The sequence below is a fragment of the Bombina bombina genome, chromosome 5 (genome assembly GCF_027579735.1).
Source record: "Bombina bombina isolate aBomBom1 chromosome 5, aBomBom1.pri, whole genome shotgun sequence".
In the NCBI taxonomy this organism is placed as follows: domain Eukaryota; kingdom Metazoa; phylum Chordata; class Amphibia; order Anura; family Bombinatoridae; genus Bombina; species Bombina bombina.
In genome coordinates this window covers 786,488,971-786,515,785 of record NC_069503.1, presented here as the reverse complement: position 1 = coordinate 786,515,785, position 26,815 = coordinate 786,488,971, and the positions used below count along the sequence as shown (strand labels likewise).

Here is a 26,815-nt window from a genome sequence, read left to right as displayed (position 1 = left end):
TTCAGTCATGCACTATAAAATACTTCACGCTGAAAGTTCCTTTATTTTCCTGAAGCATTTGCCTCACTAAGCTCCTCAGGCAGCCCACGGCTGCAAGATGACATTTCCACCTCTTAGCCAATAGCCGTGCAGGCCAGCTGGCGCCATGCCGAATAGCTCGCACGCTATTGGCTAAAATCACCTAACAGCAAAATAGTGTTCTGCCGTGGGCTGCCTGAGGTGGTCAGCATGGTGAACGCTTCAGACAAATAAAAAAACTTTCAGCATGAAGTATTTTATACTTCATGACGACTAAAAGTCCCCTTTATTTGTTCCACTGGTAAATCCTAGAGTTTCACAAACGCTAGGATTTACCATCACTTTAAGCTTTACAGATTTATTGCTCACTAGTTGATAAGGACAACCCCTATAGCTAGATTGGTGTAAAGAGACACAACTCAAAATCGTTAAACAGCACAGAAACTTTTTATTTTTTTATTCTAATACATTTTAAAATGCCCTTTTTAGATGTAATAAAGGAGAAATACTCGTTGTGTCTGTATGTAAAGGAGTCAATTGGATGGTAATTACAGTCATCTCCAACCACAGGTTGCATGACACACAAGGTCAAGGACATGTATAAAATCAATAATAAACTTATTCCTATCTATCTGAGGGTTTTTCAAAAGGTATAAGTAAACAAATATGGGTATTAAAAAGGGCACAAATGTGCATTTTTAGTTAACATTAAAAACATAATTTATGCTTACCAGATAAATTCCTTTCCTTCCTGGCAGGGAGAGTCCACAACTTCATTCCTTACTGTTGGGAAATACAACACCTGGCCACCAGGAGGAGGCAAAGACACCCCAGCCAAAGGCTTAAATATCCCTCCAAATACCCCTATCCCCCAGTGAGGAAACAAGGAAAAGTAGGAGAAACATTATGGTATAAAAAGGTGCCACAAGAAATATAAAAATGGAGCCGCCCATCAAAAACATAAAATTACAGGCGGGGTCGTGCACTCTCCCTGCCAGGAAGGAAAAGGAAATTTATGCTTACCTGATAAATTTATTTCTTTTACGATATGACAAGTCCACGGATTTCATCCTTACTTATGGGATATCGCCTCCTGGTCAGCAGGAGGAGGCAAAGAGCACCACAGCAGAGCTGTATATATAGCTCCTCCCTTCCCTCCCACTACAGTCATTTGACCGAAGTTAGGAAGAGAAAGGAAAAGCCAAGGTGCAGAGGTGACTGAAGTTTAACAAAAATAAAGACCTGTCTTAGAAAATGACAGGGTGGGCCGTGGACTCGTCATATTGTAAAATAAATAAATTTATCAGGTAAGCATAAATTTCCTTTTCTTTTACAAGATATGACGAGTCCACGGATTTCATTCTTAGACGACCAAGTCGCAGCCTTGCAAATCTGTTCAACAGAAGCATCATTTTTAAATGACCATGAGGAAGCCACAGCCCTAGTGGAATGAGCCGTAATTCGTTCAGGAGGCTGCTTCCTGAGAAAAATAGCACACACTGGTACCATTTAAAAATAATAAACTCTTGATTGAAGAATCTAAACTAACACCTTACTTTACCTCTTCCTATCACTAACACAGGCAAAGAGAATGACTGGGGTGGGAGCGAAGGGAGGAGCTATATATACAGCTCTGCTGTGATGCTCTTTGCCTCCTTCTGCTGACCAGGAGGCAATATCCCATAAGTAAGGATGATATCCGTGGACTCGTCATATCTTGTAAAAGAAAGGAATTTATCTGGTAAGCATAAATTATGTTTTCCTTCCATAAGGCAGGGAGAGTCCTTGACTTCATTCCTTACTGTTGGAAAAACTATACCCAAACTGACACTGAACGAAGAACGGGAGGGAACAGAAAAAAGAGGCGGACCCTATTCTGAGGGCACGACAGCCTGCAAAACTTTTCTCCCGAAAGCTGCTTCAGCCAAAGCAAACACATCAAACTTGTAAATTTTGAAAAAGTGTGTAAGGAGCACCAGTTAGCCACCTTACAAATCTGATCCATTGAGGCTTCATTCTTAAAAGCCCAGGAGGAAGCCACTGCACTAGTGGAATGAGCTGTAATCCTCTCAGGAGGCTGTCAACCCGCTGTCTCATAAGCTAAGCGGATGACACTCCTCAACCAGAAAGATAGAGAAGTTGTAGTAGCCTACTGCCCCTTACGCTTCCCCTTATAGATGACAAACAAGAAAGAAGAGTGACTGAATTCCTTAGTTGGCTGAAGATAGAACTTCATGGCACGAACCACATCTAGATTGTGATAAACGTTCCTTCACTGAAGAAGGATTAGGACACAAGGAAGGAACAACAATCTCTTGATTAATGTTACAATCCGACACCACCTTAGGGAGGAACCCTAATTTAGTGGGTAAAACCACTTTATCAGCATGAAAACAGATAAGGGGGATCACATTGCAAAGCAGAAATCTCAGAAACTGTGCGCTCAGAAGCAATAGCCAACAAAAAAAGAACCTTCCAAGATAACAATTTATTGTTAACAGTATGTATAGGCTCGAACGGAGCCTGCTGCAAAACAAGGTTGAGACTCCAAGGTGGAGCCCCAGATCTAAACACAGGTCTGATCCTAGTCAGAGCCTTAACAAAGGACTGCACATTTGGAAGCACAGCCAATGTTTTGTGCAGTAATACCGAAAGGGCCGATATCTGACCCTTCAGGGAACTAGCAGATAAACCCTTCTCCAGTCCATCCTGGAGAAAAGATAAAATTCTGGCAACCTTAACCTTATGCCAGGAAAAACCACGCTCTTCACACCAGTACAAGTAAGTCCTACACACTTTATGGTAGATACAAGTAACTGGCTACGAGCTTGAACCAGAGTGTTAATAACACTCTTTGAAATAACCCTCTCTTGGCTAGGACTAAGCGTTCAATCTCCATGCAGTCAGCCTCAGAGACTCTAGATTTTGATGAGCGAAGGGAACCTGTATCAGCAGATCTCTGCGACAAGGTAACCTCCACTAAGGAGATGAGGACATCCCCACCAGATCAGCAAACAACATCCTTCGCGGCCACGACGGAGCAATCAGAATCACTGATGCTCGCTCCTGCTTGATGCGAGCCACTACACGAGGGAAAAGCGGTAATGGAGGAAAAAGACATGAGTGTGAACCTAGGGCATCTATCAATTCTGCCTGAGGATCCCTTGATCTCAACCCGTACCTGGGTAGTTTGGTATTAAGGCGGAATGCCATGAGATTGATCTCCGGCGTCCCCCACTCGCTGCATATCTCTGCAAACAACTCGGGTGGAGAGACCATTCCCCTGGGTGAAAGGATTGCCTGCTGAGGAAGTCCGCTTCCCAGTTATCCATACCCGGAATGTGGATCGCTGACAACGAACATCTATGAGTCTCCACCACTCTAATATCAGAGATACTTCTCTCATCGCCAAGGAACTTCTCGTTCCCCCCGATGGTTGATGTAGGCAACTGAGGTCATATTGTCTGATTGAAATCTGATAAACTGGGACAAACCCAGAAGGTATACAGGGTCACAGTGTGGCTCTGGACTTGAGTGTGTAACAGCAAGCAGTGCAACTTGTCAACACTGATTGCTTAGGAGCTGTTAGCGACAGTCTGGATGGGTTCGCAGAAACACTTTCCCTGCATCTCCAGACTCTAACTTTCATCAATACTCTCACTGAGAGGTTGACATGATTACTTAAAACTCCAATCCTTTCTTGAAGGGAACATACCCATTACAGGACTATCCAAATCTTCTGACTCTTCTCTGCCACCTCCTAAAGTGACGAAAGGCAAACAATGAGTGGGGGATAAGTGAAGTGGGAGGGATATTTAAGCCTTTAGCTGGGGTGTCTTTGCCTCCTCCTGGTGGCCAGGTGTTATATTTCCCAACAGTGAGGAACAAAATCGTGGACTCTCCCTGCCTTATGGAAGCAACATCTTGGTGGTAAAATAAAAAAAATGAAAAAATTGTAAGCATAATTATCTATTATCCATTTTAGGTCTCTTGCTTAATTTGGTAGCCACTGTCCCTTTAATTACAGACTGTTATTCAAAAAGCAAGTAATACCTGAGTTAGTATTGCATGAAAGTTCAGCTACATATTGAATATTATTAAGTACAATATTTCATCTAATATCACTTACCATCATAAATAAAATAAGTAGAATCTTTAAAAACAAGGACAGCGGGGACTTCATTGAGCGTTACATACTGGAGAAAAGAAAAAGTGTGAAAATAATGTCATTAGAATAAATGTATAATTTTGTAATGTGTTCCATATCCAAGTTTTACTGTCGCACTTTTATGGTCATGTTTCATGTTATCCACCTACCGAGGTAACAGAATATTACAATAAAATGTTGAATCAAATTAAACACAACTCCCATTCTACCAAGAACACAATACTATATTTTGAGCAGCACATTTAACCCCTTAACGACCAAGGACGTGCCTGGGGTTTAAAGTGCTGGAAGCGATCGTGATTGCTTCCAGCCGCTTCCAGGGTATTGTATACTGAGACATCACTGCAATCTCCTTTTTTACCCACCAATGCACTGTGTGGCCCTCTCTGCATCGGCCATTGATGGTACCTTTCGTTGGTGGGAGCAGCAGCTGGGAGGCGGGTGGGTGTGCCATAGATTGCCAGTTTCTGGATCTGTTATCTCTAATGTGTGTGTGGTAGTCAGAGGTCGCGTCTGGGGGGGGGGGGGGGTGGCTGAGGGTGTGTGTGCTTGCATTCAATATGCACACTTAAATATCCATTGTATATAAGGCATGGAGAGGGAGGGGGGATCTGGGAGGGAGGTAGATTATTGGGGGGGGGGGGCAACTACACTACAGAAAATAATTATTTGCAATAACTTTGGGGGCAAACTGGATAATGGCAGACAGCTGCCAGTACCCACGATGACGGCAAATAGGTAGAGGGTTAGATATATGTATGGGGGGGATCAGGGAGGTTGGGGGCTAAGGGGGGATCCATCTCTGCAGAAAGTTTCTATATTGGAGTATATTCTATTGAATAGCCTAAGTAAACACAGCCAGCAGAAGAGATTACAGTCTCAGTGGGGGGCATGATAGTTAAGTAATAAAATTATAATTTTCCATTGTTCTCTCTAAGTATTGAGCTTTGGTTTTCTAGACAAATATAAGATAAGGAAGCAAGTCTATGTACATAAAAGTGGTAATATAATGAGATCTGATATTGCCTGAAGCTTAACCCATTGTAATAGGCTGTGGTTTAAAAGCACAAAACCAGCTACTTCATATACACAAATAAACCTGAAAATGCTATTTCTCATACATTTTATTCTCTGCAGCTGGTATAAAAAGTCATTGAAAATACATTCTATAAAAACAATTTTACAGTGTACTGTCCCTTTAAGATGGCAGTGACAATTGTGAGGTGGGGTAGGGAAGAGAGCTGTTTGAGGGGGGTCAGGGAGGGATCAGGAGGTGGGATGCTGATCTCTACACTAATGCTAAAATTAACCCTACAAGCTACCTAATTAAACCCTTAACTGCTGGGCATAATACAAGTGTGGTGCGCAGCAGCATTTAGCAACCTTCTTATTACCAAAAATCAATGCCAAAGCCATATATGTCTGCCATTTCTGAACAAAGGGGATCCCAGAGAAGCATTTACAACCATTTGTGCCATAATTGCACAAGCTGTTGTAAATAATTTCAGTGAGAAACCTAAAATTGTAAAAAATTTAACTTTTTTTATTTGATGGCATTTGGTGGGGAAATGGTGGCATTAAATATAACAAAATGGGCATACATCAATACTTTGGGTTGTCTACTACACTAAAGCTAAAATTAATGCTACATGCTCCCTAATTAACCCCTTCACTGCTGGTTATAATACACGTGTGGTGCGCAGTGACATTTAGCGGCCTTCTAGTTACCAAAAAGCAACGCCAAAGCTATATAAGTCTGCTATTTCTGAACAAAGGGGATCCCAGAGAAGTTTGTGAAAAAGTGAACATATTTTTTTTTTTATTTGATCGCATTTGGCGGTGAAATGGTGGCAATGGTGAAATGGTGGCATGAAATATACCAAAATGGGCCTAGATCAATACATGTGAAGGGATATTCAGGGATTCCTGACAGATATCAGTGTTCCAATGTAACTATCGCTAATTTGAAAAAAAAAAAAAAAAAAAAATGATTTGGAAATAGCAAAGTGATACTTGTATTTATAACTTGCAAAGAACATGTAAACATTGGGTATTTCTAAACTATTTAGTATGGTTCTTTTTTGGTGGTTGTAGATGTGTAACGGATTTTGGGGGTCAAAGTAAGAAAAAGTGTGTTTTTTTTTAATTTTTTCATCATATTTTATATATTTTTTTATAGTAAATTATAAGATATAATGAAAATAATGGTATCTTTAGAAAGTCCATTTAATGGCGAGAAAACGGTATATAATATGTGTGGGTACAGTAAATGAGTAAGGGGTTAAAGGAACATTAAACACTTTGAGATAGTAATATAAAATTAATAGTACATACAAATATGCTTTCATTACTTATTTTGTCCCTTTTTCCTGTAATTCAATTCAGAAATTTTTAATTTTTCAGTTCCTGTTAGAAATGTAAGTGCAGAACACGGTTATATTCCACAGCCATTGGCTGCACACTCTAATGACCTATTTATAACTGTCTCTAATTGGCCACAGCAGAGAAGGTAACCTAAGTGACAATATGGCAGCTCCCATTATTTATAGACACTAAAACTTTACACTTATTTTGTCAATATTTAAACCGCTAATGAAACTTTAAAAAATACATCTACATGTTATTCTCAGACTAATCTCTTCTTTGAATACATCATTATATCTAGCATTTATTTAGCGTTTTATGTTTCTTTAAAATTACACATAAGCAATAGTATTAATTTCTTCCGGAAGTTTTATTACATTTAAACTTTGCACTTTCTATTTTGTATACAGCAGTGTATTTAGGATTGCGACTTTACAAATTCTAATTATGCTCTTACAGTTTCTGTGTAAGTTTAATAAATTAGGATCACACTTTATATTTATGTGTATATTTTAGAAATTACATTGCACTTGGTAGTCCCAGAGAGATGCCTTCCACAGAAAGTAATGAGGGTCTGTGGGATAAAAAAATTAAACAGGAGAAAGAAAAATAAACAGGAAAGCACCTGGGGCTGATATAATGTCTCAGTTTGCAGCAAATACAATTTTCACAAAAACAATGTTTTCACTACAATTTAACTTGTTTTGCCAGTAGTTTAGCACATATTACTTTTCTGTCAGTTAAATAAGCGTATTCTGAATTTTGAACGAACTTCAACTGCATACAGCTGGCGAGACAAATCAGTGAGACCAGCTTGTTTAAAATGCTTACAGCATTTCACAAGAATTATGACATCTCCAGTCATACTCTGGGAACTCATCTGCCTTGTCTCTCCCCCACTTTCTGAAGCTCTGATTTATTTTATGATACAGAAAAACAAAAGAGCAATGTTATTTTTTAAAAGATACATCGAAATATACAAAGTATAATCCTAATTTGATAAAGTAACAAAAACTTTTAAAACATAATCAGAATTTGTAAAATCACTGCTGGATCTAAATCTAAACGTATCTATACTATAATCGCGTTTGTAATGCATCCGTCTGTGTCGCCAGTTGCGCACGCATTCTCAAAGCAATGTTGGCTGCGCGCGCAGCCAAAAGAATCCACCTGGATGCAGCAAAGGCAAACCTGAAAATGGCAGGGTGGTGAAAGAATCCACCTGGATGCAGCGTAGGCAAATGAAGCCTTAAAAAAAAACAAAAAAAAAACGCCTGCACGATAAAAAAAAACAAAAAAACCCTGCCCGCACGAAGTACTGTATTAAGAAAAAAAAAAAGCTAACCGCCCACACGAAGTATAAAAAATAAATAAATAAACATAACCGCCCGTACTAAGTATTAACAAAAAAAACAGAAACTACCTAAACCTTACAAAGCCAAACCCCCACAACGCCAACTAAATAAATTACAATAATAACCCTTAAACCGCCAAATCCTACAACGCCAACTAATACTATTAACCACTAAACCAACAAACCCCACATCATAATTAACCTATTAACCCCTAAACCGCCAACCCCCCCATAACGCAAACAACTCATTTAATTACTAAGCCCCCTAACCTAACACCCCTAAATTAACCCCAGTTACTACTAAATTACAATTAAAATAAAAAATCCTAACATTAAATTCCGAAAAATGTATCTAACATTACAAAAAATAAAAAAGTCTAACATTACAGAAAAAAAATAAACAAAATTATAAAAATTAAACCTAATCCCTATGAAAATAAAAAAGCCCCCCAAAATAAAAACACCCCCTAATCTAAACTACCAATAGCCCTTAAAATGGCCTTTTGTTGGGCATTGCCCTAAGTTAAACAGCTCTTTTACGTTTAAAAAATACTGAGTCCGACCTAACAGTAAACCCCCCCCACCCACCAATCCCCCCAAAATAAAAAAACCTAACACTAAAAAACCTATACTATCCATTGCCCCTAAAGGGGCATTTGTATAGGCATTGCCCTTAAAAGGGCATTCAGATTTTTTATAAGTCCATTAAATCCCTAATCTTAAAAAAAAAAAAAAAAAAAAAAAAAAATCCTAAATCTAACCCCCAAAGAGGTACTCACCGTTCCTGAAGTCCGGCGGAGAAGGTCTTCTTCCAGGAGGCTCCATCATCTTCTATCTTCATCTGGAGCGAAAGCAGTGCGGAGCTGCCTTCCCCGATGCACAGATCCTCAGCGGCGGTGGTCCAAAGCGGCAGAGAGGCCCCTCTTCATGCGATCGCCTGCCACACACTGAAGATTAAATGCAAGGTACCCCATATTTATTGGAGTACCTTGGATTCCTATTGGCTGAAATTTTGAAATCAGCCAATAGGATGAGAGCTACAGAAATCTTATTGGCTGATTTGAACAGCCAATAGGATTTCAGTAGCTCTAATCCTATTGGCCGATTTCAAAATTTCAGTCAATAGGAATGCAAGTTACCCCAAATTGAATGCGGTACCTTGCATTTATTTTTCAGTGCTGGAGATCGGATGAAGAGGAGCCTCCGCGCTGCTGAGGATCGGCACCGCTGAAGACCTCCGCTCCGGAACCGCGCATCGAGGAAGACCACTCTACACTTCCACTCCGCGCCGCCTTCACTCAAGATGAAGATAGAAGATGATGGAGCCGCCAGGAAGAAGACCTTCACCGCCGGACTTCAGGAAAGGTGATTAGTTTATGTTTACATTTTTTATTTTGGATAGCTTTGTTTATTTTTTTCTGTAATTTTACTTTTTTATTATTTTTCTTACTTAATGCAAGTGAATATATTTTAAACCAATGATCTCTATGCACATTATTTATGGCAGCAGCCCCAGTAAAAATGTCACTAAGTATGCATACAACCACTAAGCTTTTTACATTTTGCATACATATTTTATTTATTTATAACTTCTTACCTCAGGCAAAACTTCTTCTGATGTTGAAAAGAAGTAAGTATATACGATAAGTTCTGAAGCAACTTCAATGTATTTCTCCTGTTGACATACAAAATTAAAAAAATAAATTAATTGTATGTATTTTTAAATGCTTTCTTGCAGCTATATATAGATAGAACCTAGTAAATTCCCAAACTGACTTTTTGGTTTATTAGTAGAATATGAGTAAACGCTACACCACTGAAATAGAGCCCTTACATTTGCACTGCACCCTGCTGTTTCCTTGACTGTAAGTATTTGGACCACTCAAAAAATGTATTGTTTGCAGGTTTGTACTGACTAAAACTGGGACATAGCTGTATTATATTCATACATACATACAGATATATAAACAAGTAATATTTCCAAATGTTTTACAGCTTTTGTATTTTTTTTTAGTCTTGTAGGACTCTTGGTTTGCAAGACAAACTATTGGGCTAATAAATTATACTGACATTTATAAAAACAGAATTTATGTTTACCTGATAAATTACTTTCTCCAACGGTGTGTCCGGTCCACGGCGTCATCCTTACTTGTGGGATATTCTCTTCCCCAACAGGAAATGGCAAAGAGCCCAGCAAAGCTGGTCACATGATCCCTCCTAGGCTCCGCCTACCCCAGTCATTCGACCGACGTTAAGGAGGAATATTTGCATAGGAGAAACCATATGGTACCGTGGTGACTGTAGTTAAAGAAAATAAATTATCAGACCTGATTAAAAAAACCAGGGCGGGCCGTGGACCGGACACACCGTTGGAGAAAGTAATTTATCAGGTAAACATAAATTCTGTTTTCTCCAACATAGGTGTGTCCGGTCCACGGCGTCATCCTTACTTGTGGGAACCAATACCAAAGCTTTAGGACACGGATGAAGGGAGGGAGCAAATCAGGTCACCTAAATGGAAGGCACCACGGCTTGCAAAACCTTTCTCCCAAAAATAGCCTCAGAAGAAGCAAAAGTATCAAACTTGTAAAATTTGGTAAAAGTGTGCAGTGAAGACCAAGTCGCTGCCCTACATATCTGATCAACAGAAGCCTCGTTCTTGAAGGCCCATGTGGAAGCCACAGCCCTAGTGGAATGAGCTGTGATTCTTTCGGGAGGCTGCCGTCCGGCAGTCTCGTAAGCCAATCTGATGATGCTTTTAATCCAAAAAGAGAGAGAGGTAGAAGTTGCTTTTTGACCTCTCCTTTTACCGGAATAAACAACAAACAAGGAAGATGTTTGTCTAAAATCCTTTGTAGCATCTAAATAGAATTTTAGAGCGCGAACAACATCCAAATTGTGCAACAAACGTTCCTTCTTTGAAACTGGTTTCGGACACAGAGAAGGTACGATAATCTCCTGGTTAATGTTTTTGTTAGAAACAACTTTTGGAAGAAAACCAGGTTTAGTACGTAAAACCACCTTATCTGCATGGAACACCAGATAAGGAGGAGAACACTGCAGAGCAGATAATTCTGAAACTCTTCTAGCAGAAGAAATTGCAACCAAAAACAAAACTTTCCAAGATAATAACTTAATATCAACGGAATGTAAGGGTTCAAACGGAACCCCCTGAAGAACTGAAAGAACTAAATTGAGACTCCAAGGAGGAGTCAAAGGTTTGTAAACAGGCTTAATTCTAACCAGAGCCTGAACAAAGGCTTGAACATCTGGCACAGCTGCCAGCTTTTTGTGAAGTAACACAGACAAGGCAGAAATCTGTCCCTTCAGGGAACTTGCAGATAATCCTTTTTCCAATCCTTCTTGAAGGAAGGATAGAATCTTAGGAATCTTAACCTTATCCCAAGGGAATCCTTTAGATTCACACCAACAGATATATTTTTTCCAAATTTTGTGGTAAATCTTTCTAGTTACAGGCTTTCTGGCCTGAACAAGAGTATTGATAACAGAATCTGAGAACCCTCGCTTCGATAAGATCAAGCGTTCAATCTCCAAGCAGTCAGCTGGAGTGAAACCAGGTTCGGATGTTCGAACGGACCCTGAACAAGAAGGTCTCGTCTCAAAGGTAGCTTCCAAGGTGGAGCCGATGACATATTCACCAGATCTGCATACCAAGTCCTGCGTGGCCACGCAGGAGCTATCAAGATCACTGACGCCCTCTCCTGATTGATCCTGGCTACCAGCCTGGGGATGAGAGGAAACGGCGGGAACACATAAGCTAGTTTGAAGGTCCAAGGTGCCACTAGTGCATCCACTAGAGCCGCCTTGGGATCCCTGGATCTGGACCCGTAGCAAGGAACTTTGAAGTTCTGACGAGAGGCCATCAGATCCATGTCTGGAATGCCCCACAGCTGAGTGACTTGGGCAAAGATTTCCGGATGGAGTTCCCACTCCCCCGGATGCAATGTCTGACGACTCAGAAAATCCGCTTCCCAATTTTCCACTCCTGGGATGTGGATAGCGGACAGGTGGCAGGAGTGAGACTCCGCCCATAGAATGATTTTGGTCACTTCTTCCATCGCTAGGGAACTCCTTGTTCCCCCCTGATGGTTGATGTACGCAACAGTTGTCATGTTGTCTGATTGAAACCGTATGAACTTGGCCCTCGCTAGCTGAGGCCAAGCCTTGAGAGCATTGAATATCGCTCTCAGTTCCAGAATATTTATCGGTAGAAGAGATTCTTCCCGAGACCAAAGACCCTGAGCTTTCAGGGATCCCCAGACCGCGCCCCAGCCCATCAGACTGGCGTCGGTCGTGACAATGACCCACTCTGGTCTGCGGAATGTCATCCCTTGTGACAGGTTGTCCAGAGACAGCCACCAACGGAGTGAGTCTCTGGTCCTCTGATTTACTTGTATCTTCGGAGACAAGTCTGTATAATCCCCATTCCACTGACTGAGCATGCACAGTTGTAATGGTCTTAGATGAATGCGCGCAAAAGGAACTATGTCCATTGCCGCTACCATCAACCCGATCACTTCCATGCACTGAGCTATGGAAGGAAGAGGAACGGAATGAAGTATCCGACAAGAGTCTAGAAGCTTTGTTTTTCTGGCCTCTGTCAGAAATATCCTCATTTCTAAGGAGTCTATTATTGTTCCCAAGAAGGGAACCCTTGTTGACGGAGATAGAGAACTCTTTTCCACGTTCACTTTCCATCCGTGAGATCTGAGAAAGGCCAGGACTATGTCCGTGTGAGCCTTTGCTTGAGGAAGGGACGACGCTTGAATCAGAATGTCGTCCAAGTAAGGTACTACAGCAATGCCCCTTGGTCTTAGCACAGCTAGAAGGGACCCTAGTACCTTTGTGAAAATCCTTGGAGCAGTGGCTAATCCGAAAGGAAGCGCCACGAACTGGTAATGCTTGTCCAGGAATGCGAACCTTAGGAACCGATGATGTTCCTTGTGGATAGGAATATGTAGATACGCATCCTTTAAATCCACCGTGGTCATGAATTGACCTTCCTGGATGGAAGGAAGAATAGTTCGAATGGTTTCCATCTTGAACGATGGAACCTTGAGAAACTTGTTTAAGATCTTGAGATCTAAGATTGGTCTGAACGTTCCCTCTTTTTTGGGAACTATGAACAGATTGGAGTAGAACCCCATCCCTTGTTCTCTTAATGGAACAGGATGAATCACTCCCATTTTTAACAGGTCTTCTACACAATGTAAGAATGCCTGTCTTTTTATGTGGTCTGAAGACAACTGAGACCTGTGGAACCTCCCCCTTGGGGGAAGTCCCTTGAATTCCAGAAGATAACCTTGGGAGACTATTTCTAGCGCCCAAGGATCCAGAACATCTCTTGCCCAAGCCTGAGCGAAGAGAGAGAGTCTGCCCCCCACCAGATCCGGTCCCGGATCGGGGGCCAACATTTCATGCTGTCTTGGTAGCAGTGGCAGGCTTCTTGGCCTGCTTTCCCTTGTTCCAGCCTTGCATTGGTCTCCAAGCTGGCTTGGCTTGAGAAGTATTACCCTCTTGCTTAGAGGACGTAGCACCTTGGGCTGGTCCGTTTCTACGAAAGGGACGAAAATTAGGTTTATTTTTGGCCTTGAAAGGCCGATCCTGAGGAAGGGCGTGGCCCTTACCCCCAGTGATATCAGAGATAATCTCTTTCAAGTCAGGGCCAAACAGCGTTTTCCCCTTGAAAGGAATGTTAAGTAGCTTGTTCTTGGAAGACGCATCAGCCGACCAAGATTTCAACCAAAGCGCTCTGCGCGCCACAATAGCAAACCCAGAATTCTTAGCCGCTAACCTAGCCAATTGCAAAGTGGCGTCTAGGGTGAAAGAATTAGCCAATTTGAGAGCATTGATTCTGTCCATAATCTCCTCCAAAGGAGGAGAATCACTATCGACCGCCTTTATCAGATCATCAAACCAGAAACATGCGGCTGTAGCGACAGGGACAATGCATGAAATAGGTTGTAGAAGGTAACCTTGCTGAACAAAGATCTTTTTAAGCAAACCTTCTAATTTTTTATCCATAGGATCTTTGAAAGCACAACTATCCTCTATGGGTATAGTGGTGCGTTTGTTTAAAGTGGAAACCGCTCCCTCGACCTTGGGGACTGTCTGCCATAAGTCCTTTCTGGGGTCGACCATAGGAAACAATTTTTTAAATATGGGGGGAGGGACGAAAGGAATACCGGGCCTTTCCCATTCTTTATTAACAATGTCCGCCACCCGCTTGGGTATAGGAAAAGCTTCTGGGAGCCCCGGCACCTCTAGGAACTTGTCCATTTTACATAGTTTCTCTGGGATGACCAACTTGTCACAATCATCCAGAGTGGATAATACCTCCTTAAGCAGAATGCGGAGATGTTCCAACTTAAATTTAAATGCAATCACATCAGGTTCAGCCTGTTGAGAAATGTTTCTTGAATCACTAATTTCTCCCTCAGACAAAACCTCCCTGGCCCCATCAGACTGGGTGAGGGGCCCTTCAGAAATATTATTATCAGCGTCGTCATGCTCTTCAGTATCTAAAACAGAGCAGCCGCGCTTACGCTGATAAGTGTTCATTTTGGCTAAAATGTTTTTGACAGAATTATCCATTACAGCCGTTAATTGTTGCATAGTAAGGAGTATTGGCGCGCTAGATGTACTAGGGGCCTCCTGAGTGGGCAAGACTCGTGTAGACGAAGGAGGGAATGATGCAGTACCATGCTTACTCCCCTCACTTGAGGAATCATCTTGGGCATCATTGTCATTATCACATAAATCACATTTATTTAAATGAATAGGAATTCTGGCTTCCCCACATTCAGAACACAGTCTATCTGGTAGTTCAGACATGTTAAACAGGCATAAACTTGATAACAAAGTACAAAAAGCGTTTTAAAATAAAACCGTTACTGTCACTTTAAATATTAAACTGAACACACTTTATTACTGCAATTGCGAAAAAACATGAAGGAATTGTTCAAAATTCACCAAATTTTCACCACAGTGTCTTAAAGCCTTAAAAGTATTGCACACCAAATTTGGAAGCTTTAACCCATAAAATAACGGAACCGGAGCCGTTTTTAACTTTAACCCCTTTACAGTCCCTGGTATCTGCTTTGCTGAGACCCAACCAAGCCCAAAGGGGAATACGATACCAAATGACGCCTTCAGAAAGTCTTTCTAAGTATCAGAGCTCCTCTCACATGCGACTGCATGCCATGCCTCTCAAAAACAAGTGCGCAACACCGGCGCGAAAATGAGGCTCTGCTTATGCTTTGGGAAAGCCCCTAAAGAATAAGGTGTCTAATACAGTGCCTGCCGATATCAATATATCAAAATACCCAGATAAAATGATTCCTCAAGGCTAAATATGTGTTAATAATGAATCGATTTAGCCCAAAAAAAGTCTACAGTCTTAATAAGCCCTTGTGAAGCCCTTATTTACGATCGTAATAAACATGGCTTACCGGATCCCATAGGGAAAATGACAGCTTCCAGCATTACATCGTCTTGTTAGAATGTGTCATACCTCAAGCAGCAAGAGACTGCACACTGTTCCCCCAACTGAAGTTAATTGCTCTCAACAGTCCTGTGTGGAACAGCCATGGATTTTAGTGACGGTTGCTAAAATCATTTTCCTCATACAAACAGAATTCTTCATCTCTTTTCTGTTTCTGAGTAAATAGTACATACCAGCACTATTTCAAAATAACAAACTCTTGATTGAATAATAAAAACTACAGTTAAACACTAAAAAACTCTAAGCCATCTCCGTGGAGATGTTGCCTGTACAACGGCAAAGAGAATGACTGGGGTAGGCGGAGCCTAGGAGGGATCATGTGACCAGCTTTGCTGGGCTCTTTGCCATTTCCTGTTGGGGAAGAGAATATCCCACAAGTAAGGATGACGCCGTGGACCGGACACACCTATGTTGGAGAAAGTAAATTTATGCTTACCTGATAAATTAATTTCTTCTATGGTACGACGAGTCCACGGATTCATCCTTTACTTGTGGGATATTATCCTCCTGCTAACAGGAAGTGGTAAAGAGCACCACAGCAGAGCTGTCTATATAGCTCCTCCCTTATCTCCACCCCCCAGTCATTCGACCGAAGGTACAGGAAGAAAAAGGAGAAACTACAAGGTGCAGAGGTGACTGAAGTTTAAAATAAAAAAATATATAATCTGTCTTACAAAGACAGGGCGGCCGTGGACTCGTCGTACCATAGAAGAAATTAATTTATCAGGTAAGCATAAATTTACTTTTCTTCCATAAGGTACGACGAGTCCACGGATTCATCCTTTACTTGTGGGATACAATACCAAAGCTACAGGACACGGATGAACGGGAGGGACAAGACAGATGGTTAAACAGAAGGCACCACTGCTTGAAGAACTTTTCTCCCAAAAATAGCCTCCGAAGAAGCAAAAGTATCAAATTTGTAAAATTGGGAAAAGGTATGAAGCGAAGACCAAGTCGCAGCCTTACAAATCTGTTCAACAGAAGCTTAATTTAAAAAGCCCAAGTGGAAGCCACCGCTCTAGAGTGAGCTGTAATCCTTTCAGGAGGTTGCTGTCCAGCAGTCTCGTATGCCAAACGGATGATGCTTTTCAGTCAAAAAGAAAGAGAGGTAGCCGTAGCTTTTTGACCTCTACGTTTTCCAGAATAGACAACAAAGAAGATTTTTGATGGAAATCTTTGGTTGCTTGCAAGTAAAACTTCAAAGCACGAACCACGTCCAAGTTGTGCAACAGACGCTCCTTCTTAGAGGAAGGATTAGGACACAGAGAAGGAACAACAATTTCCTGATTGATATTCCTATAAGTAACACCCTTAGGAAGGAATCCAGGTTTGGTACGCAAAACCACCTTATCAGCATGGAAAACAAGATAAGGAGAATTGCATTGCAATGCAGATAGTTCAGAAACTCTTCGAGCCGAAGAGATAGCAACTAAAAACAGAACTTTCGAAGATAGAAACTTAATATCTATGGAATGCATAGGTTCAAACGGAACCCCTTGAAGAACTTTAAGAACTAAATTCAAACTCCATGGCGGAGCAACCGGTTTAAACACAGGCTTGATTCTAACTAAAGCCTGACAGAACGACTGAACGTCTGGAACATCTGCCAGATGCTTGTGCAGTAAAATTGAACTAGCTGATAGCCCCTTCTCCAATCCTTCTTGGAGAAAGAACAAAATCCTAGGAATCCTGATCTTACTCCATGAGTAGCCTTTGGATTTGCACCAATAAAGATATTTATGCCATATCTTATGATAACTTTTCCTAGTGACAGGCTTTCGAGCCTGAATCAAGGTATCTATGACCGACTCAGAGAAACCCCGCTTGGATAAAGCGTTCAATCTCCAAGCAGTCAGCCGCAGAGAAACTAGATTTGGATGCTGGAATGGACCTTGAATCAGAAGGTCCTGTCTCAGTGGCAGAGTCCATGGTGGAAGAGATGACATGTCCACCAGGTCTGCATACCAAGTCCTGCGTGGCCACGCAGGTGCTATCAAAATCACCAAAGCTCTCTCCTGTTTGATTCTGGCAACCAGGAAGGAGAGGAAATGGTGGAAACACGTAAGCCAGATTGAACGACCAGGGTACTGCTAGAGCATCTATCAGTACTGCCTGAGGATCCCTTGACCTGGACCCGTAACAAGGAAGTTTGGCGTTCTGACAAGACGTCATCAGATCTAATTCTGGTGTGCCCCATTGCTGAATCAATTGTGCAAACACCTCCGGATGGAGTTCCCACTCCCCCGGATGAAAAGTCTGACGACTTAGAAAATCCGCCTCCCAGTTCTCCACTCCTGGGATATAGATTGCTGATAGATGGCAAGAGTGAGTCTCTGCCAATCGAATTATTTTGGTAACCTCTATCATCGCTAGAGAACTCTTTGTTCACCCCTGATGATTGATATATGCTACAGTCGTGATATTGTCCGACCGGAATCTTATGAAGCGCGTTGAATATCGCTCTCAGTTCTAGAATATTTATCGGGAGGAGAGCCTCCTCCTGAGTCCACAAACCCTGTGCTTTCAGGGAATTCCAGACTGCACCCCAGCCCAATAGGCTGGCGTCCGTCGTCACTATGACCCATGCTGGCCTGTGGAAACACATTCCCTGGGACAGATGATCCTGTGACAACCACCAAAGAAGAGAGTCTCTGGTCTCTTGATCCAGATTTATCTGAGGAGACAAATCTGCATAATCCCCATTCCACTGCTTGAGCATGCATAGTTGCAGTGGTCTGAGATGCAAGCGAGCAAACGGAACTATGTCCATTGCCGCTACCATTAGTCCGTTTACCTCCATACACTGAGCCACTGACGGCCGAGGAATGGAATGAGGAGCTCGGCAGGTGGATCTTTGATTTCCTGACCTCCGTTAGAAAAAAATTTCATGTCCACCGAATCTATCAGAGTTCCAGGAATGGAACCCGTGAGATCTTAGAAAAGCCAACACGATGTCCGTGTGAGACTTGGCTAGTTGGTAAGTCGACGCCTGAATTAAGATATCGTCCAGATAAGGCGCCACTGCTATGCCCCGCGGCCTTAGAACCGCCAGAAGGGACCCTAGCACCTTTGTGAAAATTCTGGGAGCTGTGGCCAACCCGAAGGGAAGAGCCACAAACTGGGTATACTTGTCCAGAAAGGCGAACCTGAGGAACTGGTGATGATCTTTGTGGATAGGGATGTGTAGATACGCATCCTTTAAGTCCACGGTGGTCATATATTGACCCACCTGGATCATTGGTAAAATAGTCTGAATGGTCTCCATCTTGAAGGATGGGACTCTGAGGAATTTGTCTAGGATCTTGAGATCTAAAATTGGTCTGAAGGTTCCCTCTTTTTTGGGAACCACAAACAGATTGGAGTAGAACCCCTGCCCCTGTTCTGTTTTCAGAACTGGGCAGATCACTCCCATGGTATATAGGTCTTCTACACAGTGTAAGAACGCTTCTCTTTTTGTCTGGTTTACAGACAATTGAGAAAGATGAAATCTCCCCCTTGGAGGAGAATCTTTGAAATCTAGAAGATACCCCTGGGTTACGATTTCTAAAGCCCAGGAGTCCTGGACGTCTCTTGCCCAAGCCTGAGCAAAGAGAGAAAGTCTGCCCCCTACTAGATCCGGTCCCGGATCGGGGGCTACCCCTTCATGCTGTCTTGGTGGCGGCAGCGGGCTTCTTGGCCTTTTTACCCTTGTTCCAAGTCTGGGTAGGTCTCAAGACTGACTTGGATTGAGAAAAATTCCCCTCTGCTTTGCAGCAGGGGAAAAGGTAGAGGGACCACCTTTGATGTTTCGAAAGGAACAAAAATTATTTTGTTTGGTCCTCATCTTATTTGTCTTATCCTGAGGAAGGGCATGGCCTTTCCCTCCAGTGATGTCTGAAATGATCTCTTTCAGTTCAGGCCCGAATAGGGTCTTACCCTTGAAAGGGATGGCTAAAAGCTTAGATTTTGATGACACATCAGCAGACCAGGACTTAAGCCATAACGCTCTACGAGCTAAAACCTGAATTCTTTGCCGCTAATTTAGCCAGTTGAAAGGCGGCACCTGTAATGAAAGAATTAGCTAGCTTGAGAGCCCTAATTCTATCCAGAATATCATCTAATGGGGTCTCAACCTGAAGAGCCTCGAACCAAAAAGGAGCTGCAGTAGTTACAGGAACAATGCACGCTATAGGTTGGAGAAGAAAACCCTGATGAACAAATATTTTCTTTAGGAGACCCTCTAATTTTTTATCCATAGGATCTTTGAAAGCACAAATGTCCTCAATAGGTATAGTTGTACGCTTAGCCAGGGTAGAAATAGCTCCCTCCACCTTAGGGACCATCTGCCACAAGTCCCGCATGGTGTCTGATATGGGAAACATTTTCTTAAAAGTAGGAGGGGGAGCGAACGGAATACCTGGTCTATCCCACTCCTTAGTAACAATGTCCGAAATCCTCTTAGGGACCAGAAAAACATCAGTGTAGGCAGGAACCTCTAGAAATCTGTCCATTTTACACAATTTCTCTGGAACTACAATAGGGTCACAATCATCCAGAGTCGCTAAAACCTCCCTGAGCAATAAGCGGAGGTGTTCTAGTTTAAATTTAAAAGCCGTCATATCTGAGTCTGTCTGAGGGAACATCTTTCCTGAATCAGAAATCTCTCCCTCAGACAGCAAATCCCTCACACCCAACTCAGAACATTGTGAGGGTACATCGCATATGGCTAATAAACCGTCAGAGGGCTCAGCATTTGTTCTCACACCAGACCTACTGCGCTTCCCCTGCAACCCAGGCAGCTTAGATAAAACCTCTGTGAGGGTAGTATTCATAACTGCGGCCATATCTTGCAGGGTGAAAGAATTAGACGCACTAGAAGTACTTGGCGTCGCTTGTGCGGGCGTTAATGGTTGTGACACTTGGGGAGAATTAGATGGCATAACCCGATTCCCTTCTGACTGAGAATCATCCTGCGACATACTTTTAGTAGCTAAAATATGTTCTTTGCAATTTATTGACCTTTCAGTGCATGAGGGACACATTCTAAGTGGGGGTTCCACAATGGCTTCTAAACATATTGAACAATGACTTTCCTCAATGTCAGACATGTTGACCAGGCTAGTAATAACTACAAACAAGCTTGAAAACACTTTATTTAGTGAAAAAAATAACAATCTTAAAAAACGGTACTGCGCCTTTAAGAGAAAAAAAGCATACACGTTCTGCAAAACTGCTTTAAAATGCACCAAATTTTTCAAATTTTTTACAGCAGACTCAATGTGTGTAGTTAAGTTTGTCCCACAAGGAAATTTAACATTTAACCCTTTAATGTGCAAACCGGATTGAACAAGGCCTAAATCCGGAAAAAACACCCCCAGCACCTTGCCACAGCCTTGCTGTGGCCCTACCTGCCCTCAGTGATGGTAAATATGGGGTTAAAGCTTCGATTTGGCCCAAAACATCTACAAGGGCCCTCAGGAGATGGAGCTTGCTGCTAGAAAACAACTGCGCACCCGAGACGTGAAAATAGGCCCCGCCCATCTCACTCGATGTCTCTACAGCCTCAAAGAACCGCACCAGAGCGGTTTTAAACTAGCCATGTGGGCTCTGAGACCCAAAAATAAGCCAAGTGTACCCTCAATAAAGTTTGCCCAAAAAAACGTTATTGCCCACAAAACGTTAACAGCACTCCCAGTTCATAAAAACGTCTGCCTACAAACATTCAAAATTCAGTGTCAACCATTTTTTAATTAGCCCCTTATGCAAGCTTAGTAATGCCTTTCTATAGCTCTTATGATTACTGCTTACCCTTAACCTCATGGGGATATTGTCAGTCATTCTGAAATACTCAGTCTCTCCAGAAAAAATGACTGAACATACCTCACTGCTATATAGCATGAAAACGTTCCTCACACTGAAGTTTCCTGTACTCCTCAGCCTCTGTGGGAACAGCACTGGATCTTAGTTACAAATGCTAAGATCATCATCCTCCAGGCATAAGTCTTCATCCATCTGCTGCCTGAGAGTATATAGTACACACCGGTACCATTTAAAACAAAAAACTCTTGCTTATAGAAATTAAAAACTAATATTTTATCACTTCTTTCACTTTACCCTTCCTAGTACTTAGAGTAGGCAAAGAGAATGACTGGGGGGTGGAGCTAAGGGAGGAGCTATATAGACAGCTCTGCTCTGGTGCTCTTTGCCACTTCCTGTTAGCAGGAGGATAATATCCCACAAGTAAAGGATGAATCCGTGGACTCGTAGTACCTTATAGAAGAAAACAGAATTTATGCTTACCTGATAAATTACTTTCTCTTGCGGTGTATCCAGTCCACGGATTCATCCTTACTTGTGGGATATTCTCATTCCCTACAGGAAGTGGCAAAGAGAGCACACAGCAAAGCTGTCCATATAGCTTCCCCTCTGGCTCCACCCCCCCAGTCATTCGACCGACGGTTAGGAGAAAAAGGAGAAACCATAGGGTGCAGTGGTGACTGTAGTTTAAACAATAAATTTGAACCTGACTTAAATGCCAGGGCGGGCCGTGGACTGGATACACCGCAAGAGAAAGTAATTTATCAGGTAAGCATAAATTCTGTTTTCTCTTGCAAGGTGTATCCAGTCCACGGATTCATCCTTACTTGTGGGATACCAATACCAAAGCTTTAGGACACGGATGAAGGGAGGGAACAAGACATGTAACCTAAACGGAAGGCACCACTGCTTGCAAAACCTTTCTCCCAAAAATAGCCTCCGAAAAAGTAAAAGTATCGAATTTGTAAAATTTGGCAAAAGTATGCAGTGAAGACCAAGTCGCTGCCTTACAAATCTGTTCAACAGAAGCCTCATTCTTGAAGGCCCAGGTGGAAGCCACAGCTCTGGTGGAATGAGCTGTAATTCGTTCAGGAGGCTGCTGTCCAGCAGTCTCATAAACCAATCGGATGATGCTTTTCAACCAGAAAGAAAGAGAGGTAGCCGTCGCTTTTTGGCCTCTCCTCTTACCAGAATAGACGACAAACAAAGATGATGTTTGTCTGAAATCCTTAGTTGCTTGTAAATAGAATTTCAAAGCACAAACCACATCAAGGTTGTGTAAAAGCCGTTCCTTCTTAGAAGCTGGATTAGGACACAGAGAAGGAACAATGATTTCCTGGTTAATGTTCTTATTAGAAACAACTTTAGGTAGAAAACCAGGTTTGGTACGTAAAACTACCTTATCTGCATGGAACACCAGATAGGGTGAATTACACTGCAAAGCAGACAATTCTGAAACTCTTCGAGCAGAAGATATAGCTACCAAAAACAAAACTTTCCAAGATAATAACTTAATATCTATGGAATGTAAAGGTTCAAACGGAACCCCTTGAAGAACTGAAATAACTAAATTTAGACTCCATGGAGGAGCCACAGGTTTATAGACAGGCTTGATTCTGACTAACGCCTGTACAAACGCTTGAACATCTGGTAATGCTGCCAGACGCCTGTGTAAAAGGATCGACAGAGCTGATATCTGTCCCTTTAAGGAACTAGCTGATAAGCCTTTCTCCAATCCTTCTTGGAGAAAAGACAATATCCTTGGAATCCTAATCTTACTCCACGAATAACCCTTGGATTCACACCAACAAAGATATTTCCGCCATATCTTATGGTAGATTTTCCTGGTGACAGGTTTTCTAGCTTGGATCAGAGTATCTATGACTGATTCAGAGAACCCACGCTTGGATAGAATCAAGCGTTCAATCTCCAAGCAGTCAGCTGCAGAGAAACTAGATTTGGATGCTTGAAAGGACCCTGAATTAGAAGATCCTGCCTCATTGGCAGTGTCCATGGTGGAACAGATGACATGTCCACTAGGTCTGCATACCAAGTCCTACAGAGGCCTTCTCCTGTTTGATTCTGGCTACCAGCCGAGGGAGAAGGGGAAACGGTGGAAAGACATAGGCCAGATTGAAGGACCAAGGCGCTACTAGAGCATCTATCAATGCCGCCTTGGGATCCCTGGACCTGGATCCGTAAAGGGGAAGTTTGGTGTTCTGACGGGACGCCATCAGATCCAACTCTGGAATGCCCCAAAGCTGAGTCAGCTGAGCAAATACCTCCGGATGGAGTTCCCACTCCCCCCGGGTGAAAAGTCTGACGACTTAGGAAATCCGCTTCCCAGTTGTCTACTCCTGGGATGTGAATTGCAGATAGGTGGCAAGAGTGATCCTCCGCCCACCTGATTATCTTGGTTACTTCCTTCATCGCTAAGGAACTCTTTGTTCCTCCCTGATGATTGATGTATGCTACAGTCGTGATGTTGTCCGACTGAAATCTGATGAACTTGGCAGCCGCTAGCTGAGGCCATGCCTGGAGCGTATTGAAGATCGCTCTCAGCTCCAAAATGTTTATCGAGAGAAAAGACTCTTCCCGAGACCATAGGCCCTGAGCTTTCAGGGAGCCCCAGACCGCGCCCCAGCCTAGCAGACTGGCGTCGGTCGTTACGATGATCCAGTCCGGTCTGCGGAAGCACATTCCCTGAGACAGGTGATCCTGAGACAACCACCAGAGAAGAGAATCTCTGGCTTTCTGGTCCAGTTGGATTTGAGGAGACAAATCTGCATAATCCCCATTCCACTGTTTGAGCATGCACAATTGCAGTGGCCTGAGATGAATTCGAGCAAAAGGGACTACGTCCATTGCTGCTAGCATTAATCCGATTACCTCCATGCACTGAGCTACAGATGGCTGAAGAATGGAATGAAGAGCTCGGCAAGTGCTTAGAAGCTTTAACCTTCTGACTTCCGTCAGAAATATTTTCATTTCTACCGAGTATATTAATGTTCCCAGGAAGGGAACCCTTGTGAGCGGGGACAGAGATCTTTTTTCGGTGTTCACCTTCCACCCGTGAGACCTTAGAAAGGCCAGAACAATATCCATATGAGCCTTGGCTCTGAGAAAAGACGACGCCTGTATTAAGATGTCGTCCAGATAGGGTGCTACTGCAATGCCCCGCGGTCTTAGTACCGCTAAAAGGGACCCTAGCACCTTTGTGAAAATTCTTGGAGCGGTGGCCAACCCGAAGGGAAGGGCCTCGAACTGGTAATGCTTGTCCAGAAAAGCGAACCTTAGGAACTGATGGTGATCTTTGTGGATAGGAATATGAAGGTACGCATCCTTTAGATCCACGGTAGTCATATATTGACCTTCCTGGATCATCGGTAAGATTGTCCGAATGGTCTCCATCTTGAAGGATGGAACTCTGAGGAATTTGTTTAGAATTTTTAGATCCAGGATTGGTCTGAAATTTCCCTCCTTTTTGGGAACCACAAACAGGTTTGAGTAAAAGCCCAGTCCTCGTTCTGTAATTGGGACTGGATATATCACTCCCATCTTGAGTAGATCTTCTACACAGCGTAAGAACGCCTCTTTCTTTGTCGTGTCTGTAGACAGACGAGAAATGTGGAATCTTCCCCTTGGAGGAGAGTCCTTGAATTCTAGAAGATATCCCTGAGCAACTATCTCTAAAGCCCAGGGATCGGGAACATCTCTTGCCCAAGCCTGAGCAAAGAGAGAGAGTCTGCCCCCTACCAGATCCGGCCCCGGATCGGGGGCTACCCCTTCATGCTGTCTTAGTAGCAGCTGCAGGCTTCTTGGCCTGTTTACCCTTGTTCCAGCCCTGCAAAGGTTTCCAGGTAGCCTTGGGCTGTGAAGAGTTACCCTCTTGCTTTGCGGTCGCAGAGGTTGAAGCAGGACCGCTCCTGAAGTTGCGAAAGGAACGAAAATTAGCCTTGTTTTTAGACTTAAAAGGCCTATCTTGCGGGAGGGCATGGCCCTTTCCCCCAGTGATATCCGAAATAATCTCTTTCAACTCGGGCCCGAAAAGGGTCTTTCCCTTGAAAGGAATATTCAGTAACTTTGTCTTAGACGACACAACGGCCGACCATGATTTAAGCCAAAGCGCTCTGCGCGCCATGATGGCAAAACCAGAATTTTTCGCCGCTAACTTAGCTAATTGAAAAGCGGCATCAGTGATAAAAGAATTAGCCAGCTTTAACGCCTTAATTCTATCCATAATTTCGTCATATGAGGTCTCCGTCTGGAGCGACTCCTCCAGCGCCTCAAACCAGAAAGCCGCTGCAGTAGTTACAGGAATAATGCAGGCAATAGGCTGGAGAAGGAAACCTTGTTGAACAAATATTTTCTTTAGTAAACCTTCTAATTTTTTATCCATAGGATCTTTGAATGCACAGCTGTCTTCAATTGGTATGGTTGTGCGCTTGGCTAGTGTTGAAACTGCCCCCTCTACCTTAGGGACCGTCTGCCATGCGTCCCGCCTAGGATCAGTAATGTGGAACATTTTCTTAAAGATAGGGGGGGAACAAAGGGTACACCTGGTCTCTCCCACTCCCTATCCACAATATCCGCCACCCTCTTCGGGATCGGAAACGCATCAGTGTATACAGGGACTTATAGATATTTGTCCATTTTACACAATTTCTCTGGGACCATTATGGGGTCGCAATCATCCAGCGTAGCTAATACCTCCTTAAGCAGTACGCGGAGGTGTTCCAGCTTAAATTTAAATGCTAAGGAATCTGATTCTGCCCGCTGAGAAACCTTTCCAGTGTCAGAAATTTCTCCTTCAGACAGCCCATCCCTCACCGACACTTCAGAGTGTTGTGAGGGTACAACAGATAAATCCTCCAAAGCTTCTGATTGCTCATACTCTGTTCTTAAGACCGAGCTATCACGCTTTTTAGGAAAAACTGGCAGTTTGGATAAAAATGCTGCAAGGGAATTATCCATGACTGCTGCTAATTGTTGTAATGTAATAGGGGCCAATGCGCTAGAGGTACTAGGCATCGCTTGCGCGGGCGTAACTGACGTCGACACATGGGGAGAGGAAGGTGGACTATCCTCATTACCTTCTGTTAAAGAATCATCTTGGGATACATTTATAAGTGAAACATTGTGATCTTTAAAATGTTTAGACTCATTAGCACACTTAAAACACAAATGTAAAGGGGGTTCCACCATGGCTACTAAACACATAGAGCAACGTCTATCTGTAGGCTCAGACATGTTAAACAGACTTAGACAGCACTCAAATACAGAAAAACACAATTTGAGAAAAAACGGTACTGTGCCTTTAAATAATAAAAAGCGCTCACTTTTTTACTAAATCACAAAAAAATGATCCAATCTTTCTGAAATTTTTACCACAGTATCTTAATGCTTTGGAATGATTGCACAGTAAGTTTCAAGTCAATTAACCCCTTAATGCCCGAACTGGAGCAACCTAAAGCTGACAACCGGTTAGCAAACTACAGCACCGTGCCACAGCAATCTGCTGTGGCCCTACCTTGCCCCTGGGGATTAATTTGAGAGAAATAAGCCTCTATGAAGTCCTCAAGTATTC

General features: G+C 42.7%; 1 protein-coding gene across 1 annotated transcript in view; it reads right to left on the bottom strand.

Moving 5' to 3' along the window:
* The window catches only part of TMX3 (thioredoxin related transmembrane protein 3), a 403,888-nt gene that overhangs the window by 196,336 nt on the left and 180,737 nt on the right, over positions 1 to 26,815 (bottom strand). The window contains exons 8-9 of the mRNA XM_053714874.1: positions 9,502 to 9,579; positions 4,148 to 4,214 (exon numbers count right to left, since the gene is read on the bottom strand). Of these exons, the coding sequence (XP_053570849.1) occupies positions 4,148 to 4,214; positions 9,502 to 9,579 (145 nt within the window). The remainder of the gene's footprint in view (positions 1 to 4,147; positions 4,215 to 9,501; positions 9,580 to 26,815) is intronic.